Source organism: Urocampus carinirostris, chromosome 3 (assembly GCF_059441175.1).
Source record: "Urocampus carinirostris isolate Australia breed hairy pipefish chromosome 3, RoL_Ucar_1.0, whole genome shotgun sequence".
Classification (NCBI taxonomy): Eukaryota; Metazoa; Chordata; class Actinopteri; order Syngnathiformes; family Syngnathidae; genus Urocampus; species Urocampus carinirostris.
In genome coordinates this window covers 60,201,964-60,226,906 of record NC_142351.1, presented here as the reverse complement: position 1 = coordinate 60,226,906, position 24,943 = coordinate 60,201,964, and the positions used below count along the sequence as shown (strand labels likewise).

At 41.0% G+C, this 24,943-nt stretch overlaps 1 protein-coding gene across 1 annotated transcript in view; it reads right to left on the bottom strand.

Annotated features, from left to right (window-relative positions):
- Window positions 1-24,943, bottom strand: part of grm7 (glutamate metabotropic receptor 7) — a 291,722-nt gene that overhangs the window by 89,163 nt on the left and 177,616 nt on the right. Inside the window, exon 7 of the mRNA XM_088332773.1 lies at window positions 16,263-16,402. Within this exon, the coding sequence (XP_088188899.1) occupies window positions 16,263-16,402 (140 nt within the window). The remainder of the gene's footprint in view (window positions 1-16,262; window positions 16,403-24,943) is intronic.

Here is a 24,943-nt window from a genome sequence, read left to right as displayed (position 1 = left end):
TTCCCACCTCCGAGAAATGCGGAAATGCCGAGCAGGAATCCGCGCTACAGCGCCTACTACATACCGAAGGCGCGGTACAACAGATCGCCCATGACGTATCCACACTGGTCCGGCAAGTACAACGTCACCAACAATTTTTTGAGCAACAGTGCGAAGCTTCCCCGGCAACACGACCACAAGATCCGGTTCCGCCTCTTTCTGATCAGGTCGGCAGTGTTGAACCACGAGTAGGTTCGCCAGAGAGATTCAGTGGAGAGCCCGCCCAGATCCGCCCCTTTCTCATAAATTGCCGATTAATTTTTGATCTACAACCGCGAGCCTTTGTGAACGAAAAGACGAAGGTGGCCTATGTAATAAATCATTTGACTGGCAGAGCCCGTCTTTGGGGAACGGCAGAATACGAACGAGGGGCGACAGCATGCACCTCTTTTAGTTTGCTAAGCCAGGAAATGATTAAAGTATTTGATTCTGGTTCCTCATCAGTCGATGCTGCTCGTTCAATCTTGAACATCCGCCAGGGGAGACGCTCCATTGCCGACTATGCCATTGACTTCCGCACTCTAGCAGCCCAGAGTCACTGGAACGAAGAGGCGCTGGTCGACGCCTACCTCCATAGCTTGTCCGGTTATCTCAAAGACGAATTGGTATCCCACGCTCCTCCGGTAACTCTTGACAACGCTATCGAACTGACCGCCCGGATCGACCGTAGGGTCCAGGCAAGACGCCGAGAGAGAGAAGATCCCAGCCAATCCATCACCAGGCAAAGTCAAGACATGAGTAAGATACCGAACTCCCCAACCACTTCTACCGCACCTCATGAGATGATGGAGGTGGACCGCACCTTTCTCTCCGTCGAAGAGCGCCAGCGAAGGCGTTCCGAACGGTTATGTTTTTACTGCGGCGGCCAGGGACATAGGGTGGTCAATTGCCCGTTAAAAGCCAACGCTCGTCGGATATAGGGGACGTCCGATTGAGCTCGGCTTTAGTATCGTCCCCCAAAACTGATAGACCTGTTCTCCGGGCAAATCTCATTATTTCCGGTTCATCTCAGCCCTTCCATGCCCTGATCGATTCTGGCGCCGAAACAAATATCCTGGATTTGTCACTCGCACACAAGATGGGGATACCTGTTAAAACCCTTCCTAACCCGGTATCAGCTCGGGCTTTGGATGGTCACCTATTAGGCACCGTATCCCAAATAACTGAACCCATAGAACTACAGTTGTCTGGAAATCACAGAGAGAAGATCCGATTTCATTTACTTCACTCCCCTAACCAACCCCTTGTTCTGGGTCATCCTTGGTTGGTGCAACACAACCCCCATTTCGACTGGCGCACTGGGTCGATACTTGAATGGGGCATGGACTGTCACCAAACCTGTCTGCGAGCCGCTCCTTACCCAAATCATCCTGTTTCCACGAGGGCCCCACCCAATCTGTCCAAGGTCCCAGCCTGTTACCACCACCTACGGGAGGTCTTCAGTAAAGCTAAGGCCTCTTCCTTGCCCCCTCATAGACCTTATGACTGCGCGATTGATCTCCTGCCAGGGTCCGCTCCTCCTCGGGGCCGCCTCTACTCCCTGTCCATTCCCGAGAGGAAGGCCATGGAGGAGTACATTTCCGATGCCTTGGCGGCTGGTTTCATTCGACCCTCCTCTTCTCCTGCAGGGGCGGGGTTCTTTTTTGTGGGAAAGAAGGACGGGTCACTCCGGCCCTGTATAGATTATCGGGGCCTTAATGAAATCACGGTTAAAAATCGCTATCCCTTGCCTCTGCTTGCCTCTGCATTTGAGCTTCTACAGGGGGCCACGATCTTCACTAAACTTGATCTGCGCAACGCCAACCACATAGTCCGTATCCGGGAGGGTGATGAGTGGAAGACAGCATTCAACACACCCACCGGTCACTACGAGTACCTGGTAATGCCGTTCGGATTAACCAATGCTCCAGCCGTTTTCCAATCCTTGATAAATGACATTTTACGAGATGTGCTTAATCGTTTTGTTTTTGTGTATCTGGACGATATCTTAATTTTCTCAAAGTCCCTCGATGAACACCGAAAACATGTCCAGCTGGTTCTCCGTCGTCTCCTAGAGAACTCTTTATTTGTTAAAGCAGAGAAGTGCGAGTTTCACGCCAAGACAGTCTCGTTCCTGGGCTACATCGTGGCGGAGGGGACCCTTCAGATGGATCCTGCGAAGGTATCAGCAGTCACCTCTTGGCCTGTCCCTGAGTCTCGGAAAAAACTCCAACAATTCCTTGGTTTTGCCAATTTCTACCGGAGGTTCATCAGGAACTACAGTTCGGTGGCAGCTCCTCTCACGCTTCTTACCAGCCCTAGAGAGCCATTTCGGTGGTCTTCCGAGGCTAATGCAGCTTTCAACCATCTAAAAACTCATTTCTCTACGGCCCCCATACTCCAGGTGCCTGACCCTGCGCGCCAACTGGTGGTGGAGGTGGACGCCTCAGATGTGGGAGTGGGTGCTGTCCTGTCCCAGCGGTCTGACAAGGACCAGAAGATGCACCCGTGCGCCTTCTTTTCCCGGCGGTTGTCCCCGGCAGAACGCAACTACGACGTGGGGGATCGTGAGTTGTTGGCCGTCAAGCTAGCCCTGGAGGAATGGCGACATTGGTTGGAGGGGGTAACGGTGCCGTTCATAGTTTGGACTGACCACAAGAACTTAGAATATATTAGATCGGCCAAGCGTCTCAACCCTCGCCAGTCACGTCGGGCCCTGTTTTTCACCCGCTTTAACTTTACTCTGTCCTACAGACCCGGATCTCGTAATGTGAAGCCCGACGCGCTCTCCCGGCAATTCCAGAATTCCAATGAAACACCTCAGGATCCCGCAACGGTCCTTCCAGCTTCCCGTATGGTGGCAGCAGTTTCCTGGGATATCGAGTCCCGAGTCAGAGAGGCGTTACCCGATCAGGCGGGCCCCAGCTCCTGTCCCGAGGGTCGACTATTCGTCTCCGAACCCTTACGGTCCGAGGTCCTCCAATGGGGGCACAATTCTCACTTTTCTTGCCATCCGGGGTCGGCTCGGACTCACAGTTTCTTGTCCCGACGCTTCTGGTGGCCTACCATGGCCAAGGACGTTAGGGAATATGTCTCCGCCTGTCAAGTGTGCGCCCAGAACAAAGCATCCCACCAACGTCCGGCCGGTCTGTTACATCCACTTCCGGTTCCCCGCCGCCCATGGTCCCACATCTCCTTGGACTTTGTGACGGGGTTGCCAGTATCCGAGGGGATGACTACTGTACTAACTATCGTGGACCGGTTCAGTAAGATGGTCCATTTCGTGGCACTACCAAAGCTCCCCTCCGCCAAGGAAACTGCATTGATAGTCCAGCAACATGTGTTCCGCCTCCATGGCATCCCTCTGGACATTGTTTCTGACCGGGGTCCCCAATTCTCATCCGCGTTTTGGAAGGAGTTCTGTCGTCTGTTGGGTGCCTCAGTCAGCCTCTCATCGGGGTTCCACCCTCAATCCAATGGTCAGTCTGAGCGAGTGAACCAAGATTTGGAAACGGCACTTCGCTGTATGGTCTCTAGTGAACCGTTGTCTTGGGCTCGGCAATTGGCATGGGTGGAGTATGCTCACAATTCCTTGGTTAGCTCCTCCACTGGAATGTCCCCCTTCCAGTGCGTATATGGGTACCAACCCCCTATGTTCCCTAGTCAAGAAGAGGAAGTAAACTGCCCGTCAGCTACGGCGAACGCACGCCGCTGTCGGCGAACTTGGGCTCGTGCTCGGGCCACACTCCTTCGGGCAAGCAAGGCTCATTCCGTCGGGGCTAATCGACGGAGGAGTCCTGCTCCGAATTACCAGGTGGGCCAGAAGGTGTGGCTTGCATCAGCTGATCTTCCACTGAAGGCTGAGTCGAGGAAACTGGCTCCTCGGTATCTTGGTCCGTTTCCTATAGTAAGAATTATCAACTCCTCAGCAGTCCGTCTCCGTCTACCAAGATCTATGAGAGTGCACCCCACGTTTCATGTCTCCCGAATCAAGCCCGTCAGCCAGAGCCCGTTGGCACCCATTCCACCTCCTCCCCCGGCTCCACGCTCCTTGGACGGGGAGCCTATCTATACAGTGCGCCGCCTGCTCCGCTCCCGACGCAGGGGTCGGGGCTTCCAGTACTTGGTCGATTGGGAGGGATATGGTCCGGAGGAGAGATCATGGATTCCCAGCAGGCAGATCCTGGACCGATCTCTTGTGGCAGAATTCCATCGACTGCATCCTGACCAACCAGCACCACGGCGTGGTCGTCGTCGTAGGTCCGGCGCTGCTACCCTTCCACCGGCGGACCCACCCGCTACCGCCCCTTCAGATGCGGACGAAGGGGTGTCTATTCACTCGGAAGAATTCTGAGGTACTGTGCTGTTTGTTCTCAGTTTACCTGTGGATTTTTTTGTTTTGTTTTTTTGTTTTGTGCGCTGCTAACGGATTTATTATCCGTCCCCGGGGATCGCTGGTGTGATGGTGACCTTCTGGGGTTCATCGGACGACCTCTGGGCCCTCCATTTTGGATTATTGGTGATGTATTTTGGGTTTTGGGGGATTATTCGTAACTGGCCTGTGACTTTTGTTCCTTGGATTACCGGTGTTTCCATGTGACGTGTTTGGATTATTATTATTTTTTTTTTCCCTGGGGGACTTCTGGAGCCGTCCCTTGAGGGGGGGGTTCTGTCGTGATTACCTAACTGGAGCCACCTGAGGTAATCAGCTGGTGTGCTGGAACGCGATTTCCTGATTGGTGGAAGCTTCCTACATAAGCTGTCAGCGTCCAGAGATGGACGTTCGAGTGTACTCCTCGTTTCCCTGAGTGAGCCTCCAACATTCAAGGTACCACGATCCCGTTGTGTATTCCAAGTCTGATTCTCGTTGCCTGACCCTTGTCTGTTAAAAGTTTACGATCTACTCTTCCGTCCCGGCCACCGACTTACCTGCTACGTTACTCGTCACGCGTTTCACCACGGAGTTGCCATATCGTCCAAAGAGGCTTTCTGCTACCAAGAGCCGACGTCCCAAGCCTGCTCCACCGAACCTTGTCCAAATAAATCCTTTAACTGACGCTATTGGATCCGAGTGCTTGTTCTGGTCCATGACAATCGTGTCTATCACAATTGTAGCCGTCAATGTATAGTGTAAGCCAGGGGTCAGCAACCAGGGGCTCTCCCCTGTCCACTGCCTGAAGATAGCTGTGGATGGGCTATAGCACCTTCGCGACCAGACTGTGGATAAGCAGTGCAGATAATGGTTGAATGGATAATGTATAGAGATGGAATACAACCTTGAACCTAAAGCAGTATGTACAATGGAATTATTTCAAACTAAAAATATAAAAGTGTTTAAAAGCTATGCCAAAATTCAAACAAACCTCAATCCTAAAGAACATTTGTGAAAAGACATGACACATGTTTTTTTTTGTCCAATAGTTCTTTTAACATTTTGGGTTGTCAACCCCTGGTGTAAGTAGAGCTGCCAAACATTGAAAATCTTATCTGAGAATGGATGAAGAGAGTTTTCAGATTTGAAATCATTTTTCTTGGTTTTATTTGTTGAAAGTTGTTCTTAGACAAAATTATGACTTAAACAAAGTTGTACAGATTTGGTTTGAATATAACTATTGAAGGTTGGGTATGTTGTTTAGGGTATCACTAAAAAGTTGAAAGTAGAATACTTTCTCGATTATGTATGCTTTAACAATGCCCAACTGAGTTCAAAGAGCTCTTATATAAAAATTCCAAGGCACCTATATGCCTTTATCCTACCTTTATCTGGGATGCGCATCACATTGGGAAGCAGGAAAAGGGGAGAGTTATTGTATGCTCATCATCGCAATTTTTTGTTGATGCAGCATGACGATGGTGAAAGTAAGAAAAGTTATCTTTAAATACAGTCCCAACGGCAAAGGAGTCCATTCAAGCGCATTTGAGATACCCAAATACTTGATGAATGAACTGACAGAGGCTCCGATGATGGCAGAGAGTAACACAGTTTCAATTGTCGGACAGTACCTTTACATTTTTGATCAATCATTATCTCCAAAAAAAAGGGACAATGCTTGATCGTTTTTAGATTTTTGGAATCATCATAGAAAATATGTCATTTGTAATCTGCTATAAACTGGCATAGTAAAATACGGACGATTCTTAGTGTTTGGTAGCTCTGTGAAAGTCTGCTTTTGGCTAGCCACAAACGAGCACATCTTTTAAACAGATAGGACACAGCAATGGAGTTCACTTTTGTAGTGTGGAAAAAAACAAATATGGTTGAATTTGTTAAGCAAAGAAAATGAAATCATCCTTTATTTAATGCCAAAAGTTAAACGTGGATACTACGTCTATTTGCGTAATGCCCTCGCTCGTGCTTTACCTCACTTCAATCAGATTATGCCCAAAAACATGTTCACGGTTACATTAGTTTGTCTTTAGGTGTGTAAACGATCATTTTGGGTGGCTCCAGAAATCCAATATTCAGTGTAAACATAGTCAAAATGGGATTGGGGTAATTGTATTTTAGAGAAGTTGAGCCAGTGTCATTTAATAAGTACACACTTTTAAAATAAATACAATCATTTAAACGTGATTTCAAAATTATAATTAAAAAAAAGGCTACGCTAACGACATAACTTGAAGCAGAAGAGATAATTTAACTTCCGACACAAGAAAAGCAATGTTCGTTTCCAACGTGATGCTTATTTTCACTGCTATGCTAGTTATGCTAGCTATGATTTGTGCATCTCAATAACGGGGGACCAAGTTTGACTTACAGTTTGAATAATACGGTACTTTTATGGGCCAGCAGACAATCGGAATTCATATACCTCATTCATCTTACACAACTTCATGGGTTGCCACATGTCTTTACGCACTGTACGCACTTTAATGATTTGTTACAGCTAACATGTAGTTGTTGCCAGCATTTGATGAGCTTTGACTGCCCGAGTGACCTTGGAGGTGTCGAACGAGCGTGATTTAGGATCGGCATCAGGCAGTAGGGGCTGGACAAAGGTAAGCAGGAGTGCTTGCTGAGTCACAAGCCAAATAAATCATTGGCCAAATAGTACTATACGTATGTTTTCTTCTTTGTACTCGTGGGATCCGCTTCATAACACGATTTAGTAAGAATTCTTAGTTGGCTAACTATGAGTAGTCTGTCCCTCAAAGCAGAGGTAAGGCAGAACAGAAAAAATAGGGGTAACAACCTAATTTTCTCTAGCTCTGACTCCTTTCAGCTTCATTCGTTTTTTTTTTATTCATTCATTTCGTCAGCTGACAAGATTTGGGTTAAAGTCACATCGTTTTGTCTACTGTTATTAAATAAATAATCACAAACAGTCAATTGACTTTTATTTATTTATTCAAGCATAATTAAACCTTTATTCAAGCATAATTAAGCCTATACAATATATATATAATGACCAGGGTTGGGTAGGGTTACTTTAACTTGATTACTTTCAATTACTTTTGGATTACTCCAATACCAAATATGCTAATAAAAGACAAAAGAAACTAAATATGAATAAAATTATGACTCACAACACGTGGTAAGCTTTCTCTCCTGGCTTTGATCTCTCTAACATAAAATGCGACAGAAACAAAATGAAATAAATCCAAACAGCTTGCCAACATCATTTTTGCTGTTCCATGTATTCCGTTACTCCCCAAGCCTGCACAAAATTTAGTAATTTTATTCATATTTAGTTTCTTTTGTCTTTTATTAGCATATTTGGTATTGGAGTAATCCAAAAGTAATTGAAAGTAATCAAGTTAAAGTACCCCTACCCAACCCCGATAATGACCTACTTATTTGGTTTCGAACAAAAAAACTCATTGTTTTATATCTCAGAGCAGATAAACTTAAAATTCAGTTTGGATTCTGGATTCTGTGAACTGGAAACGCGCAATTTTTCTAAAATCCTGAAGGCTGATAAATGTTTAGAGATTGTCCATCAGCTACATCAAATTGATAGAATTTCATATGCTGCGAGTGCTACAATTCTTGGTAAGATAGGCAGTGCTTATTACATCGATCATGATCTAATGGTTGATCGCGATGTACTGGTCAAATGCAATCTACTTGTCGATGGTCTATCGCAGCGGTTATACTGTTTGCTAACTGTGTGACATTAATTCATATCATCTTGTCATTGTATAAAGATACATATACATACATATACATATATACATATATATATACATATATACATATATATACATATATATATATATATACATATATACATATATATATATATATATATATATATATATATATATATATATATACACACACACACATACACACTAGCTCGGTGGCCTTGGGGGTAAGGTGCCACTGTTATGCCGAGAAATGCATCCCTGCCGAGATTTGCATCCCCTAGCTACTATAACCATTTTTACCTCGTTTTATCTCACTTTTATATCACTTTTTGGGAATGTAATGGCAAACATCTAACCAAATCCACTTCGTCTTGCATTTGTTGGGAATGTAATACAATTTAAACCAATCTGTCTTTGTAATTGTTGTGAATGTAATCGAACGGTAATGCACACCGTATATAAATCACTTTTGAGCAGGTAACATGTTTATTTTGCCTTTTTCTACTCAAATCGCTTGTATTAAAACTGAGTGCATATGAGTTCTCAAAAGTGATTTATATACGGTGTGCATTACCGTTTGATTACATTCACAACAAATACAAAGACGGAATGGTTTAAGTTGTATTACATTCCCAACAAATGCAAGACGAAGTGGTTTTGGTCATATGTTCGCCATTACATTCCCGAAAAGTGAGATAAAACGAAGTAAAAGTGGTTATAGTGGCTAGGGGATGCAAATCTCGGCAGGGATGCATTTCTCGGCATAACACCGCCCCGAGACTGGGAGGATCCTGGTCCAAGCCTCGGCTGGAGCCTAATACGTAAGACTTCGAACATTGGTACCCATTGCCTCCTTGCTGGCAACCCTGTAGTAAGATATACCAATGCAAGTAAGACACAGCTGTTAGAAAGCGATTCTTACAAGCTTTTGTGAAGTGTTTTTATCACATGATTCACAGTCCACATACTTTATGTTATAATCATTTCATTGGGTATTTCAGGCATTTGTAAAGCTTTACACTGGTGCCACGCTGAAATCTCCAAATCAATATTGCTCATTTACAACATGAGCGTGTTGGTATTCTCCATTGTTGAAAGTGAGCTATCTTCCCTTTGATGAGAAAATGTTAATGGTTCAGTGAAGGTTTTGGAAATAAAGAATTCTGCTTGATTCAAAAGCTGATGGAAATCTAGTTGGTTGGAAATACAGGGATCATAGGAATATAAACAGAACTTTTGCTTCCGGTCCTCAATAAATCCACTTCTCATTATAGCACAATCGTGTCTCGATAGGCATGAAACTAGACGTCTCACCAGATTATGTCCAAAAAAACAAGATCTCGGATTTTTAGAGAATTTGACTTTACATAGATCATCATCAACGAAACTGCTTAGAAGCACGGCCAATTTTACTCCCTCCCCATTGATTTGATGATTGATCTCTATGAAATGATTTGATTTCAGAACAACAGTAGCAATTTTGCCGACTGAGTGAGCCTGGTTTGTTAAATGTCAGGCTGTCATCAAGGAGCAGTTATTTACGGCTTTAGCTGTTATTGACTGGCGCTAGCCTGTGAAGTGGCGATTGTTAAATATGCTAGCATTAGCCACTAGAACCGATTCGCAATAAAGACTCTCAAGCTGCTGTTGAGTACTTGTAACAAATTGCATTCATTGAAATGAAAAATTATGAAAGTGTCTCTATCAATTCGTTTCAGAGATTTGTAAACCTTTACAAAGGCTGAATTTAATCGCATTTTAAACAATATCAAGAAGAATGTTCCTATTTCTCGGCTATCCAACATCTTGGTCTCTTTACCTGTCCTCTTGGGTGGGCTTCACATGATAACACCATAAAAACTAAGAAGTCTGCTGCTAGTCACAAAAGAAGCAGTGCAACGGCAATATTAAGGTACTATAAAGCAGTATTACTTTCAAGTAAACTTGATTTCTGTATATTTATTCAACGTGTGGTGTATTGAGTCAGACTGCTTGGAAACCCAGCAACAATTTGAACCACTTGCAAGCAATTCACACACAATGCAAGCACTGTACTGTTCTTAAAATAATAAAAACATTACATAGTTTAGTATTTTAAGGATTTCAAGCACATGTATGAACCCTGAATTGAGGATGACATTATTGTCAAGAAGTACCAGGAAAAACTTTAAAATGAGAGCATCCCAAGGGAATTTGCTTGGTTCATTTAATGTCATTAATAATTGTTTTGAGATAATCTTGCAAGACAATACGAGATTTGAAAAAAATATATTGTGCTACAGTAATGAGAAAAATCATGTTTCAATTTGGTGAAATCTTGTAACAGGAGATTTCATCCCTTTTCTGTCTTGCAGTAATCAAAACCATGTGTTTTAATTATTTTTTTCTCAGTCTCAGCTGCTATTTTTTACGGATGAGTTGTAGCTCCAAGACAATGAACAGTGAACATCTTTTCTTTTGCCATACAACGTTCTGCTCTTTCCTAATAAAGCTAACGTCCCCAAAACATTTGAGTGAAACGTTTAACGTGACAGACAGACGGATAAGTAGGTTGGTAAGTAGGTAAGTAGGTATAAAGGTAGGTAGGTAGGTAGTTCAGTCGGTTGCTTGGTTGTTAGGTCGGTCAGGCGGTAAGGTAGGTAGTTCAGGTGGTCTGTTGTAAGGTCGGTCGGTAGGTAGACGGATAGACAGATAGACGGATAGATAATACAGAAACAATAATAAGGGATCATTTTTGTGGTTCTAAATGGCATTCTTTTGAACAAAATTGTTATTTCCTAGTTAAAAAAATCAAACACATTTCATTTGACATGAGAAAAAAAAGCTGACATGGCAAATACTTTTACTCATTTGAGATTGTTGTTTTTCACAACATTTTAACTATAATTCTGAAACAAACTGTAATATAAGAAACATACTCTCAAATACCATTTAACTTTGCAGACCGACAACACTGAAGAAATAAACCCCCCCTTTTTAAAAAAATACTTAAATTAATTCTGCTAGCTTTCAAAGAATTATCTAATTCCGTTTAACCATAGGAACCTGCAAAGTTTATTGCTTTCAATGTCAGGCTTGTTTGTTATTTTCCCTTTTATGCACTGTGTACATTATCGTAACTATGGGCCAATTGTAGTGCTGTTCTTTGATACACAGAGCATCAGAAACGGTGCCAGATTGTTAATGTTAATATTAGGCCAAGCCGCAAGAATACCTCCAAACCTCAAACCTGTCCATTGCACAGCAGCCTTGTAAGTATTTCCAAAGTGCACGAACAGAGGGCATTGTGGGATATAAATCAATCATTCTGAACTGAATGAAAAGAGTGTCACTGTGGTAAGTAATTTGGTCATCCTAAAAAAAAAAAACAAGTCATAATCAAAACGTTTGTCACCTACAAATGCTGAGTTTGACTACTAATTTGACTAGTAATATTGATAAAAGATAAGACGTAATGTATTTTCATGTGTCGTCTGTATCCTTAAGGGTACAGTGGATGGCAATTGAAGCACTCCACGCCGCAAACTGGGTTCGATTCCCATTGCATTCAAAGTTATGCAATTGTGAACAACCATCCCTGTCCTAATGGCTTGGTGTTTAGGAATAAGTGCTGTTACCATTTTATCTAGCTCGATCTCCGTTGCCATGTATCTACTCATCAATAATTGCAAAAATATTGAAACACATTTCTAATTCCGTCCGCATATAAGGTTTTATAAGTTTTATAAGGCGCACGTTTGATTCTGTTTTTTTTTTTTTTTTAAATACAGTAATTTCAGAGTTTCAGTTTGAGGTAGGGTCAGGCAATCTATTTAAAAATTAGGGTGAGAAATCCCTATTTCCCCATGTTTGCCTGGCATCCTGCCACCAAGCTGTGCTGTTTATCACTGGCCCTCGCTCATACCAGACAACACAGTGCCATCTAGTGATTGAATATTACACATTGGGGCTTTAAGGTTAAGGGCTTGAAGATCCATTTTATAAAAAAAAAAATGTCTCAAAACTTGGGTTGAAAAAAAAAATCTTTGTGTCAGTTTTTGACTGTGTCATTGTGTGTGTGGCATTGGACCTGCGGCTGCTAGCGAGGGGAAACCTTTTTTGTGATATCCAAACTGGGTATTTCTGCTGATGAATAATGCAAAGCATGAGCTGGTGCTCTCTTTTAGATGCAAACACTGTCCTCCCATTTCCAGACCCCCCAAAATCATTTCCAAAATAATTTTCTACCAAACAAATGGGATGCTCAACTTTGATTTCCTGCTGTGCCTTGACATACAAGTTGTATTCCCGTCACTACCAGACTTGTGACTTATACCTCTTCTGTTAGGATCACCGCCGACCCGTTCCCGGTTTTAAATGAATACGAAAAACACATGCTGTTTTTATTGCATCAAGGCTTCTCGACTTGGTCAGGAATATCAATTTCAACAAAATAAAGTAGAATGTTTTTTTTCACTGCAATATAAAACTATAATTATAATGGACTATAATTAAAATAGTTATCTTTGTAGTCAGCTTTTGCCTGGCTATAATAGCAAGATTATAAAAGACTGACTACTGCCAAAACTGAAATCATAAGTCAACACAATGACAACAATCTTATGTTGCTTTTTTTTTAAGTATATCGACACAAAATTGAAACAAAGCCTTGCCAAGACATGTAAGGTTAATTCAGTAAAGAGCTGGTCATTTTCAGATGATCCCAAGAGTCTTCAGATATAACAAAATACACAACAGAACCAGGTCTGACAAGCATTCCTACATCAGGTACGTTTGGGAGTGGGGAGGGCTCCACTGATTTTAATCCCAGGGCCAGAAATGACAAACATCTTTTTCCTTTCTGTAAGAATTGACCCTTCCGCCAATGTATAAGTGAGCCAGGGGAGTGTCGCATCTAAATCTGGGCAGCATGTGATGCCAATACCAGCTATATCTAGAATTTAAATATTGACATAGGTAAAGCTGCAAGCGGCATCGCCGGGAAAAGAAAACAGTGGTAACATGTGTTTGATATGACTACTGGACTGCAGGGCCACAATATCACTTGTGACAATTTCTTTTATCAGCTATAACCTTGGACAAGGGGGGAACTTACCAAATTGTGAACAGTAAAGAAAAATAAACCCGAGCAACCTGCTGAAATGTTGCAGATAAAGGAAAGTCCAGAATTATCATCGACTGTAACAAAAACAAAGGATTACTGGACAACCTGGACACACTTGACTGCTACCTACACTGCCAATGGTAATGTTTAAATCATGCGTGATGTGTCTCCATGTAATGCATTTTTGTAGTAAAACCCACATTAACAATGGGTTGACCTCAACCAAGAAAAAAAACAACAACCAGATAAGATAAAAAATCCCTCTCGTAAAACCACTCATTGGGCAAAGGGGGTGGGAGCTCCAAACCTTGATCAGACAGCTGGAGAGCTCACCTCATACCATCAGCAACTCAAAGCGCATCCACAACAGCATCTTCCACAGCTAACCCTTCCTTAAACACAGCCACAACACCACTCAGGCTACCTGATTCTAAGAGGGATATCAGATCAGCCCAGGAAGTAAGAAAAGATTAACATATTGTGCTTCAAGTGCAAAAAATATCTCGGCAAAAATTACAGTAACCATCTTACTTTTTAACACACATGTATCCAAACTCATACTTGATTTTGTAAACACATTTTTTAAGAAAATATTTATACATTGTAATGGACCCTAGCGCCATGGACGTCATTATAGTTGATATCAAAATAAAAAAACAAATCATAGAAATATATTTAGCAGATGTGCTGTAATACTCAGAAATAGCCCGGGTACAAAAGAAAAACACTTTTATTTTTTTTATATAACTCTCACGTGGTTCATTTTAAAAAAAATTCTAAACTCAAAGTTGAGGGGATTCTGGTGGATAAAAGACCCAAAGACCCACGCCAAAACAAGAAAATAACTATATTTTCATGGATAAGCCTAACACGATAACCGATATATGAGGAAACAATTGGATCGTGTAATATTCTTTTAGTGTGTTTTAACAACTGAAAGCTAACTCAGGAGGGTATTAGCTGCACCTCAGTAGGGTCGCGGGGGTGCAGGAGCCCACCCCAATAATCATCGGGCAGTGGGCAGGGGACACCCTGAACTGGTTGCCAGCCAATCGCAGGGCACACAGGGACAGACAACTCGCTCGCTCATTCACACCTAGGGACAATTTGGACCGGCCAATCCACCTGAGATGCATGTCTTTGGAATGTGGGAGGAAACCGGAGTGCCCGGAGGAACCCCACGCAAGCACGGGGAGAACATACAAACTCCGCACAGTAAGTCCGGTAGCTGGATTTGAACCCACACAGGAGGTTCCCAAGACTTTAGAACTGTGCCGCACGCGCGCCAAGCACTGCGCCGCCGTGCCGCCCGGATAAGAGACTCATTCCTCAAATTATCTTACCCAATAACAATAATGAAAATAACGATAGCCATACTGACTAAAAAATTTTACAATTGAAAAGGAAAATATCGCTGTGGAGGTTTGTTGTATTGTCAGTCGACATCCGTACCTTGACAATTTACTTTCAAATATATGTTCCTTACATTGTTAAGCTGCAACAGTTGGATAAAAGTTGTTAAATTACTATGAAACAATCACTAACTAGTTTTAATCATTAATATCTTTCGATTAGATTTTCCAGGATCTACAATCACAATAATTTTCTTATATTTCTCATAACAGAAGAAACATTACCAGCTCAGTAGCCTAGATGGTAAGGCGCCCGCTTTGAGACTGGGAGGTCGGTGGTTCGCGCCCCGGCCGAGTCATTCCTAAGACTTAAAAAGTGGTCGGCGGCGCCCTCTGTTGGCTGCGGCTGCATCGGCTCGCTACAACGGGTCAGGTGCAATCGACATTTCGTTCTGTGTACATTGTTACACAGAATGACAATACAAGGAAATTATTATTATCGTTCTATTGATTTGCTAATAAAACCTTTTCTTGAAATAAAGGCAGAGCAGTTAATTTAAATATTTTTTCCAAAAATCTATATTATTGTATTTCCTGGATTTTAAGTCACAGTTTTTTAATAGTTTGGCCGGGGGTGCGGGTTATACTCTGGTGAGACTCTTCTGTGAAATTATTGAGACATTATTCCCGGGTATATAATTTCCTCCTGATATTTTCACACTAAACCACAAAAGGGCGCTCTAGCCCTGGGTTGATAATTGTAACCTTGCCCTGGTGCGTTAAAAACAATGCATTCGAGTACACTACAAGGACATTAGCCAGAGTATAGTTGATATACTTGAGTATAGTTGACAAGGTATACTTCATATATATTACTTTGGGTAAGGATGTCCATCCATTCACTTATTTATAAAGTAGGGTTGCGGGGGTACTGGAGCCCATCCCATTCTACTTCAGGCAGTGGGCAGGGGACACCCTGAACTGGTTGCCAGCCAGTCACAGGGTAGGGTAACAATGTGTAAGAGAATAATATTGTGGGGGCACAATGTATATGAGAAATTATCCTATGTCTGTATTTAAAGTGATACTAAAAAACAAAATCTATCAATTGCTCTCCTAAAATAGACAACTTCTTCCCCAGGGCCATAACCACCCTAAACGAGGGCAAAAAACTAAAAGCATACATTTTGTGACTTATTTTGCTTATTTTGTTGCTGTTAAGTGTTTTTGCACCTTTTTTAATTGTTTTTGCTGCACTGTTGCTACAGTGCACTATTCTTTTGCAAGAATTTTATAATTTTGACCGGTCTCTAAGCACTTAGTTGTAAATATTTATTTTTCTCTTTTAGGTGTTTATTACAGTGTTACCCTGGAGTGCCGAGTCTAATCTGGTTGCACGAAATGTTGAAATCAATGACAATAAAAACAATTCAACTAAATGATGTCTTTCACAGACTTGTACAGTAATTAAGCCAATATGGTGAAATTGAATTGTCGGCTTTTGAATTGGCAATATTTTGTAAGGTGCCTATCGATTTCTACACCTAAATTAAGTAACTTTTAACACATCTCATTGAGAAGCCGTCGTTTTAAAACATGTGAATTAGCTTTAGTCAAACAATGAAACATTCATAAACCTTAAAATCAATTCTCCTCGGGAGTTGACAAAATGTCTCGAGCAATTAAAATAATCGTACCCTGAGCTGGAGGCTCTCAACCCACTGTCCAACGGCCTTGTACTCCGGCGTGGACGAGTTGCTCATCTGGAACTGGAACAAGTCGTAGCGTCCCGGTGCATCACCATTCTTATTGAAGACAACTGTGGTGGCAGCGCTACCTGTACAGAGAAAGAAAAGGTTAGCCTTGCTCAGAAGGAGTGTCACAGTAGATTTGGGGAAAAAAGGGAACATAAAAAAAGCCTGGCTAGGTTTTTAACATCGCTTACAAGGACTCAAAAAGTCCCAGTTCCCTCCCGGATACAACCTCTAAACGTCGCCATGACCTACATCCCCCGCTTGACCGTAACCGGAAGCCAGAACGTCATCTCCCTGTTGACCGGCGCTGGTGCAGCTCACCTGCTTCCAATTCATCATCGGCCACAGGAGAAATTGATTTCCACCTCCGATACGTGCTTATAATACATGGGCCGACTCTCGAGTGCCGTTCGAGAGTGAAAAGTGTCCATAAATATTAGAACAAGGACATGATTCTCATCAGTTTTGCTCCGAACAAGATTAAACATGAAGAAAACAAAATGTGCATGGACTGCAGAATCAAGTGGATTTAAAGGGCGCAGAAGTGACTGGAGGATCCGTAATCAGGTGGGCTGGCTTGGTACTAAAAGAAACTGCTTCCTCTTCCATTTATTGATGGTGTGACCACCGGTGAAGGTAGCACCATGAATTCTAAATCATCCGTGGCAATTTGGAGGAATGTTCATATTTCAACCTGCAAAAATTTGCAGCGCGTATCAGAGATGATGGGACATCGACCTAAATAATTGTGCGGGCAAAATGTAACTTGAAGGTGAAAAAGTTATTCAGCATTCGAGTCAATCCTCTGTCCTAAATCCAAAGTGGCACATGCTAGCTGAACTTAAAACCTGAAGTGTAATGCCCCCAACTTTTTTTTTTTATATTTTCTTAGTAACATTTAACAGCGCCAATTAAATCCAAAGTGGTTCTTAGACCAAAAGAGACTGCACACCCAACTTTATTGCAAGTGTACAGTAGATAACATTGATGACCTATAAACATTTTTTTCAGATTTTCATAGCAAATGCATATTTGGTAATATTCTATTAACTGGCTCAACGGAATATTCATAGTATTTAGTGGCACTACACAGATTAAGAAATGGTGCATCACCAAGGATGAACTCCAACATCTGGTATTAAGTGGAAAATATTTGCCAACAAAGATTAAAACGCTTTAGTTTTATTAAATATTTTAGTAGCCCACTATTTTTACTCCCAAATTAGGAAACCCAAGGGGGGAAAAAAATCTTTTGTTAAAATATAATAATTATCGGTAATTTGTTGATTAGTTGAATCTAATAAATAAAAATGTTGTCATTACGCTGCTGTATTTAAAAACAAAACTTGCCACAAAAACATGTAAAAACAGTACTCTCAATTTTACAAGTAATGGCAAATTGGCAGCATTGGGCTGAAACCTAAAAATAAATAAATACAAAAAATTTTTTATCGTTTGATTTAACTTAATTTAGTTGTTGAAATTGTCAATAAGCAAAAAGTAGTAAGGATGTGGGTAAAATGTTCTACTTTGATTCAAAACTTCAATAATTGGTCCTCTATATCAGATGACAATAAAAACATGGTTGTTGTCCTTTCTCTCTTTGTAATCCCATTCTGTCTTTTCAATGTACTTCAATGAATCAACAAATAATCATTGTGTTTTCTACGAACCAATTTTTTGTGGCACCTGATATCCGACAATGCCAGGTCACCATTAAAACTTTAGACGATGTACTGCATGGGAGAAATATTGGGTGTGTAATTTGATTACTTAAGTCATCAATAGACTAATTGGAGGGAAAACCGCTTCTACAACAATTTGATCCCGAACGCCTGATTACTGAAAATTACAAAATTATCACATGATTTCTATGTAGCAGCACGGCAGCGCAGTGGTTAGCGCTTGTGCGGCACAGTTCATGTCATGGGAACCTGTCGTGGGTTCAAATACAGCTCCAGACTTCCTGTGCGGAGTTTGTAAGTTTCTCCCCGGGCTTGCGTGGGTTTCCTACGGGCACTCCGGTTTCCTCCCACGTTCCAAAAACATGCATTTCAGGTGAATTGGCCTGTCCAAATTGTCCCTAGGTGTGAATGAGCGAATGAGTGGTCTGTCCCTGTGTGCCCTGCGATTGGCTGGCAACCAGTTCGGGGTGTCCCCTGCCCACTGCCCGGAGATGGCTGGGATGGGCTCCAGCCCCCTCGCGACCCTAATGAGGATAAACGGTACGGCTAATGAGATGAGATGAGATTTCTATGTAAAGCCTACTGAATTAGAACTAAAGGTTTGCAAGTAACACACATGATGTTTATCAATGTTTTGCTGTTTTGCTTAGCAAATAAAGTCTCTGCGGGGCAGCAGGGTCTAATGGGTCATGCTAAAGTTTCATACATTTGTATTAATTAAAAAAAAAAAAAAAAAAAGCGCCTCATCCTGGTTTGTAACTGTCAGGCACACTTTCAGCTGCCAGGCAGAAGACAGGGCCAAACCTATGTGCCCACCCCAAGTAAAAGCATCAAAGCATAAAAGACATAAGCAAAAAGGAAGCCCAGTAAAAATAAATAAATACAAAAATAAATACTCCCAAATTAGGAAACCCAAGGGGGGAAAAAAATCTTTTGTTAAAATATAAAAATTATCGGTAATTTGTTGATTAATTGATTTTCAACTACAATGCATTTGTATTCCTGTAGACTTTTACATTTGCACTGTATTTAATGCAATTTTAATCATTAAAGATGCAAGATAACAATTTTTGTACCGACTTTGTTTTTTGGAATAGAATTTTTTAGACCGATCTCGTCCCATTTTAGCTCAAATCCGTATGGTGTCGGTCACTGGTAGAAGATGACAACGTCATCGTACATTGCTAAAATTGTCATGGTACAATAGCAAACGTTGTCCTTAATCATTCTTAATTTTTTTAACATTCTTTTATTTTTTAATTTTTTGGGGGGGGTTCATATTGCGGCACTGCTGCGTATAATAAGCAACACTTAATTCACCACATCTGAGGAAAGAACGAAAGTAAATAAAATAAACTTTTTTACAAAAATCGTTTATGTTTTTACTCTACATAGCTTGACTCAAATATGTGCCGTGTCATGTTTATGAACTTGATTATCGCTTGATCATGGGAATTGCAATCATTTATAAGGGGTGAAGTTGGCTGAGGTTGCCAGGTATGAAACTGTGTTGTAGAGTGGTCTGCGACTGTGACACCACACACCAAATAAAATAATGAAGAATTGATCTGCAACCTAAAATCATATTGCAACATATTGCTGTTGCTGAAAAAAAAAAAACTGTGAATCCGTTGTAACTAGCAACAGAGGAAATGACAATTGACACTGAATTTAAATTACTGAGATTGTTTTCAAATCTTGTAATAGAAGATATTTCATTTCTCTAGTTGGCATTAACGTTCTCATACAATATTCTTAACGTTATTACATAACTACTTTTTTGGTTTGACTCTCTTGGTTTTTGTTTTAAAACAGATGAAATATAAATAATTCTATTATTTTGTATAGTGTTGAAGTTCACAATGTAGTATTCATTAAAAAATTAATCATTTTTAGTGCCTAAAATCTTTGTGCCTTGTTTATCGTATACATAAACTTACCAAAGGGGGCAGGGTTCACTTATTCAATGACCATAATAATTGCATCAGAAAGTATCGGTATCGGATGTTACTACCATGTATTTACTTGGATCATATCGATATCAGAAATTTTAGTATTGCCCACCTCTACTATAAACTCTTGAAGAACAACCAGCATGGTGTCATAGCAGCAATCACAAAACCACCGGCACTGATGTTTAATACTGTAATTTACCACATCACCATAATGAATATTATCTTAAATTGAATTAAAAACTTCGGTAATTTGGTCTGCTTATTCACCAATAAAATCCCTTAAAATAGTACAGCAAGACAATCACATCCATGTCCCAATATTTACGGCCCGGGTCGAAGGTGACGCAGCAGAAAACCACAGGTATTGGGAAAGAGAAGCCAACGCATCATATGGCCTCCATCTGCTCTCGCCATAACAGCGTGCTTTACGCACAATCCCGGAGATTGCACTAATTAATGTCACGAGGACAGTACAACCTTGTTTTTTTTAAAACATTTTTTCACCGTGTAATGTACATGATGTTTACACATGTCCTCCAAAGACATCCTCACCTCCACAAACTAACAATAAAACACATCGATTTGTAACAGAAGGTCCAAATTGTTGACTGTGCCTTTTAAGACCTGAGTTGAGGTAATGGAAAAAGAACAATACTGCATATGGACAAGACCAATCACCTTGGCACCGTGTTCATTGGGCACAAAAGGAGATAGTATTTTTTTGTTTTTGTTTTACTGGGACAGAAGGAGTCTGATGACACCTGGCTTGGGATTTGAAAACTTTAATAGCAACAGCTATAAAAGTGCACCTAATGCAAATCACTTTTGAGAGCATGTTTATTTTTATTTTTTTAACTGCAGCAGTCGGCTAGTTATGGCCGGGGTCCATAGCACCTTTTTCGTGGTTTCAAGGCAGAGGGGAATTTCATCTCCCTCCAGGTTTCTTTCCAAGGACATTTGTCAATGAACCAGCTACAAAGGGTTGTGCCAAAAAGACTAGTAAAATAAGAGTGGCGAGGGAAGGTCTGTTTCCGGAGAAAGAACATGCCAACACTTTCTGGCCAATGTTGCCAATGACAACATTTAAATGTTTATTTATTTATTTTTTAGAGTTCTGTGTGCAGCTAACAATTTGTCATTTGCCAGACAAACACGACAAAAATGAAAAATTACCCCTATGGCAGAAACTTTTGTTCATTATTACCCATGAACAAAGTGTGAAGGGTGGTAATGTTTTAGTTTAGGATCTAAGTATATACATGCAGTCTATTTATCAGTTTGTGTCACAGTTCGTCAGCCAGGTTACTCCTAGATGTAAAACACCCCCAAAAAGCAACTCAGCACTTTTGGTTTTGTTCATTTCGACTTGCTTTCCCAGAAAGACATTTAATTCTTCCAAGCCAGAACAACATTGAATATGAACACCATATCTTAAGGCAGTTGGGGGGATTTATTTTCTTTTATTGTTCTTGAAATTTGAAGCAAATAGTAGTCTTAAGAAATACATTCTATACCAAAAATCTACCACAACCTAGATAAGTTAGCCTTTTTGAATTATTGTCCTATCTTAACAAAAAAAACTGTGCTAATAGACTGGTAACCCTTCGCGCCAATCAGTAATAAAAAAGTATCTCCCAACTTTTAAAAGGTTGATGTCCCCTGATCTAAAATTATCAAAGTGTTCTGCTGATGGGTTGAAAAACTCGGTCAATCACCAGGCACTTAGTGTAAAGACACTTTTCCTCCACATTAAGAGGAACCAGTTATGGTGGCTCGAGCCAGATGGTAAGGATGCTTGCTGGACGTCAGCAGGAGGCTCCAGGGATAATCCAGGATACCCTGGAGAGACTATGTGCCAAGGTTGGTCTGGGACTGCCTCAGGATCCTGTCGGATAAGCTAAATGAAGTGGCTGCGAATAGAGTGTTCCAGGCTTCCTTATTGAGACTTTTGCCCCTATTGCCTGCTAAAGAATCCTTTTTTCTAATAGCTCACTATATAATCTTTGTTCAGTGTTCAGGTACTTTTTGACGAATCCACACAACAATTTGTAAATACGCCAAAACACCGGAAGATAATTTAAAGTTATTTGATTGGGTGAGTGGGTGGGATGGGTGGAGCTATGCAAAAAGTGCGAGCACTTCCTCCCATCTCTCGCCCTACTCCGTCTGCGACAAAGGTAAGCACATCAGATTAATTCTGTTCTCAGGATGTTGTGACATTTTTACAAAATAATTTGTCTAGCATTTTCATATTTCTACTTTTGACAAGAGATATATTAAGGAGAGCAAAATCTTTTGGGATGTTTACGTTTTTTTAATATATGCATTGACATAGGAGCAAAGGAATTTGAATGTTATTTTAATGTTACGTTGTCTAAGTTAAGTTCTAAGTTGTATAATTTAACAAGATATTTTTATTTACAGCAAAATAATAAATACTGTATAAGTGATTTGAGGTTTAAATTTAATATTCTTGTCTGTTTTTATTCATATTTATGTTCCAAAAACATTCAGTTTAAGTGTGTTCAATAAATGTTTATCCTGGTTGGCCCGCTACCTTAAGTGTGTTTTGAATTTTGGCCCCTTGTGCAAATGAGCTTGACATCCCTGCTGTAAGGGGATGGAATGGATCGATAGATGAGGTTTGATCTTGAAGTGTACACTGCTAAGCCTTTTTTTAAAACGTTCTACCTCCAAATGTTCTCCTTTTTCAATTTTTTTACAGAATAAATGGGCATTTTTACTGCAAGTCTAAGGGTTCATACAACTTTTTCAAATTCAAGCACCTTTTAAAGACTTTCAAAGCCAATTGACCCAGTATCATTCAAAAAAGAAATAAAAAACCTTAGTTTCAAACCCTAACTCTTGCCCCAACGATATTTTGGAACCCTAAAATTGGTTTAAAACCATAACTTGCTGTTCAAACCCTTGCTCCTAACTGTAACCTTAACTCCGTTTCAAACTGAAACCACAGCTCTAAACCTAATTTGGAACCCTAAATCTAGTTTGGAACCCTAAAAAAAAAGCTCAAACCCTAGTTCCTAACCCTTGAGCGACACCCAACTCTGAGTGTTATCCCAGCCCCAACCCTAAATTCAATTTATATCCCTAAATAAGGAGCCTAAACTTTAGTTAATAACCCTAGTCCCAATCCTATTTGGAACCATAAAACAGGTTTAATGACCTTATTCGAAGCCCAAACCCTAACTTCCAACCCAAGCCCAACAACCATTTACAAGCACAATTATTTTCAAGGATGTCAAGCACCCGTACAAACTCTGATACTGCGACATCTTTCTCAATAGAATGTTTGTGGCAGGACAGCAAAGCCTTTCTTTACCACTACAGAAAGATTGCACAGTTCGGCAGCCTCAAGCCTCGTGCTCGCCAGGCAACAACTGTGTGCGACACCACTGGTAAATGGCATTTGGATTTTTGCGTCAGGTGTTCAGGGACAATTTTTGGAGGAAAAGGTTGTGGTGCCAATGAAGTCAAGTATTAAACATATTTTATAAATATGGTGCTTGCTTGCCACATTTCTTAAGTGTCGGCGACACAGAGGAAAAGAGTGACCTGCTCTTTTCCACAATGCATGGGGTCTAAATACAAAACAGTGCTTTGGAAAAATCTATGACGCCCTTCTAGAGGAGAAGATCGTCATTTCCCCAACATGATTGAACAAAACACATAACAGGAGCAAAACAAGAGCTTTTGCTGTCTGAGACAACCATAAAACGTTACATACCATACTACAATAAAAACAGAGAAAAACAGTGACCTGATTTTTTTTATCAACGCATTTGCTCTGAATACAAAACATTGTGGCGACATCTAGACACATGTATGATGTCCTTTGAGAACAATTAGCCCATGTCTTTACCAACAGTATCATATAATACATAAGATGGGCCAAACAGGAGGTTTGACATTACATTAATCAATATTTTTAACAAACAATATTTTAATATTCTCACCCACATATCAATTACTCAGTTCATACATCCGAATTGAGCAGAAGAGGATGTCAGAGATGGAAATACGCTACACTCCTCTTTCCATATCATCGGTGTCAATGTTGAATATCTGAGTTTTCCTTAAATTTTTGATCAACTATAACCGGCTGTTGCAATTTGGTACATTACCGCGGCACCCACCACTAATGACAAAGAGAAAAACCTAAATATGACTTCTTGCATCTGTGTAGCAATCTGGCAGTATTCTCCAAAGTATGGTTGCCCTCCCGCTATCATATGGGGCTCAAATTTTATGAGATACAGCCCTCATTCGTGTTTTCTTTCAGCAGAGAAAACAACAATGTCCTAAATTCCAGACCAGGAAAAATAAGAATTGGAGTTGTTGAAAGTTGCATCCGCTCTGGTGGCCCAGGGATCCGTGTACAGTGAATAAATGTGTGCTCCTCGTCGTAAACACCATCTCGAATAGTCACATGATCCGAAAACACGTGACATAAAACATTTCAGAGCAATACTGAAACAAGCCTAAGTAGCACGGCACCATTGGAGATCTACAACCAAAAGCTTCTATGCCAAATTTCCTATGCGCTTGGTGCAAGGTGAATGCCGCGCTTTAGATTTACACTTGTGAATGTTGACATGTATGACACATAATTACTGTATGTTGAAATAAATCTGGAGAAACTGTCCATCCAACCATTAGATAAAAAAAACGTGTCACTCTCAGACATGTGTTTGCTCAAAATAGACTTGTTAAAACAGATTTTGGCAAGATCCACCCACTGTGAGCAGGCGTCTTGCATTGGTTAGGAGCACCATGGCAGCGCATTGGCGTAAAAAAGAAACATACGACCACAAAAAGTCAGACGAGAATCAGGACGTCTATCAGAAAATAATTATCTCGCATTCCTGGTCTGCCCATTGACGACATGTTCAAAAGGAGCAAAATGTTATTTTCCTGACTCCTGAGCAAGAAAGTCGTTCGTGGAGGATGAAAGATGTATGCATTT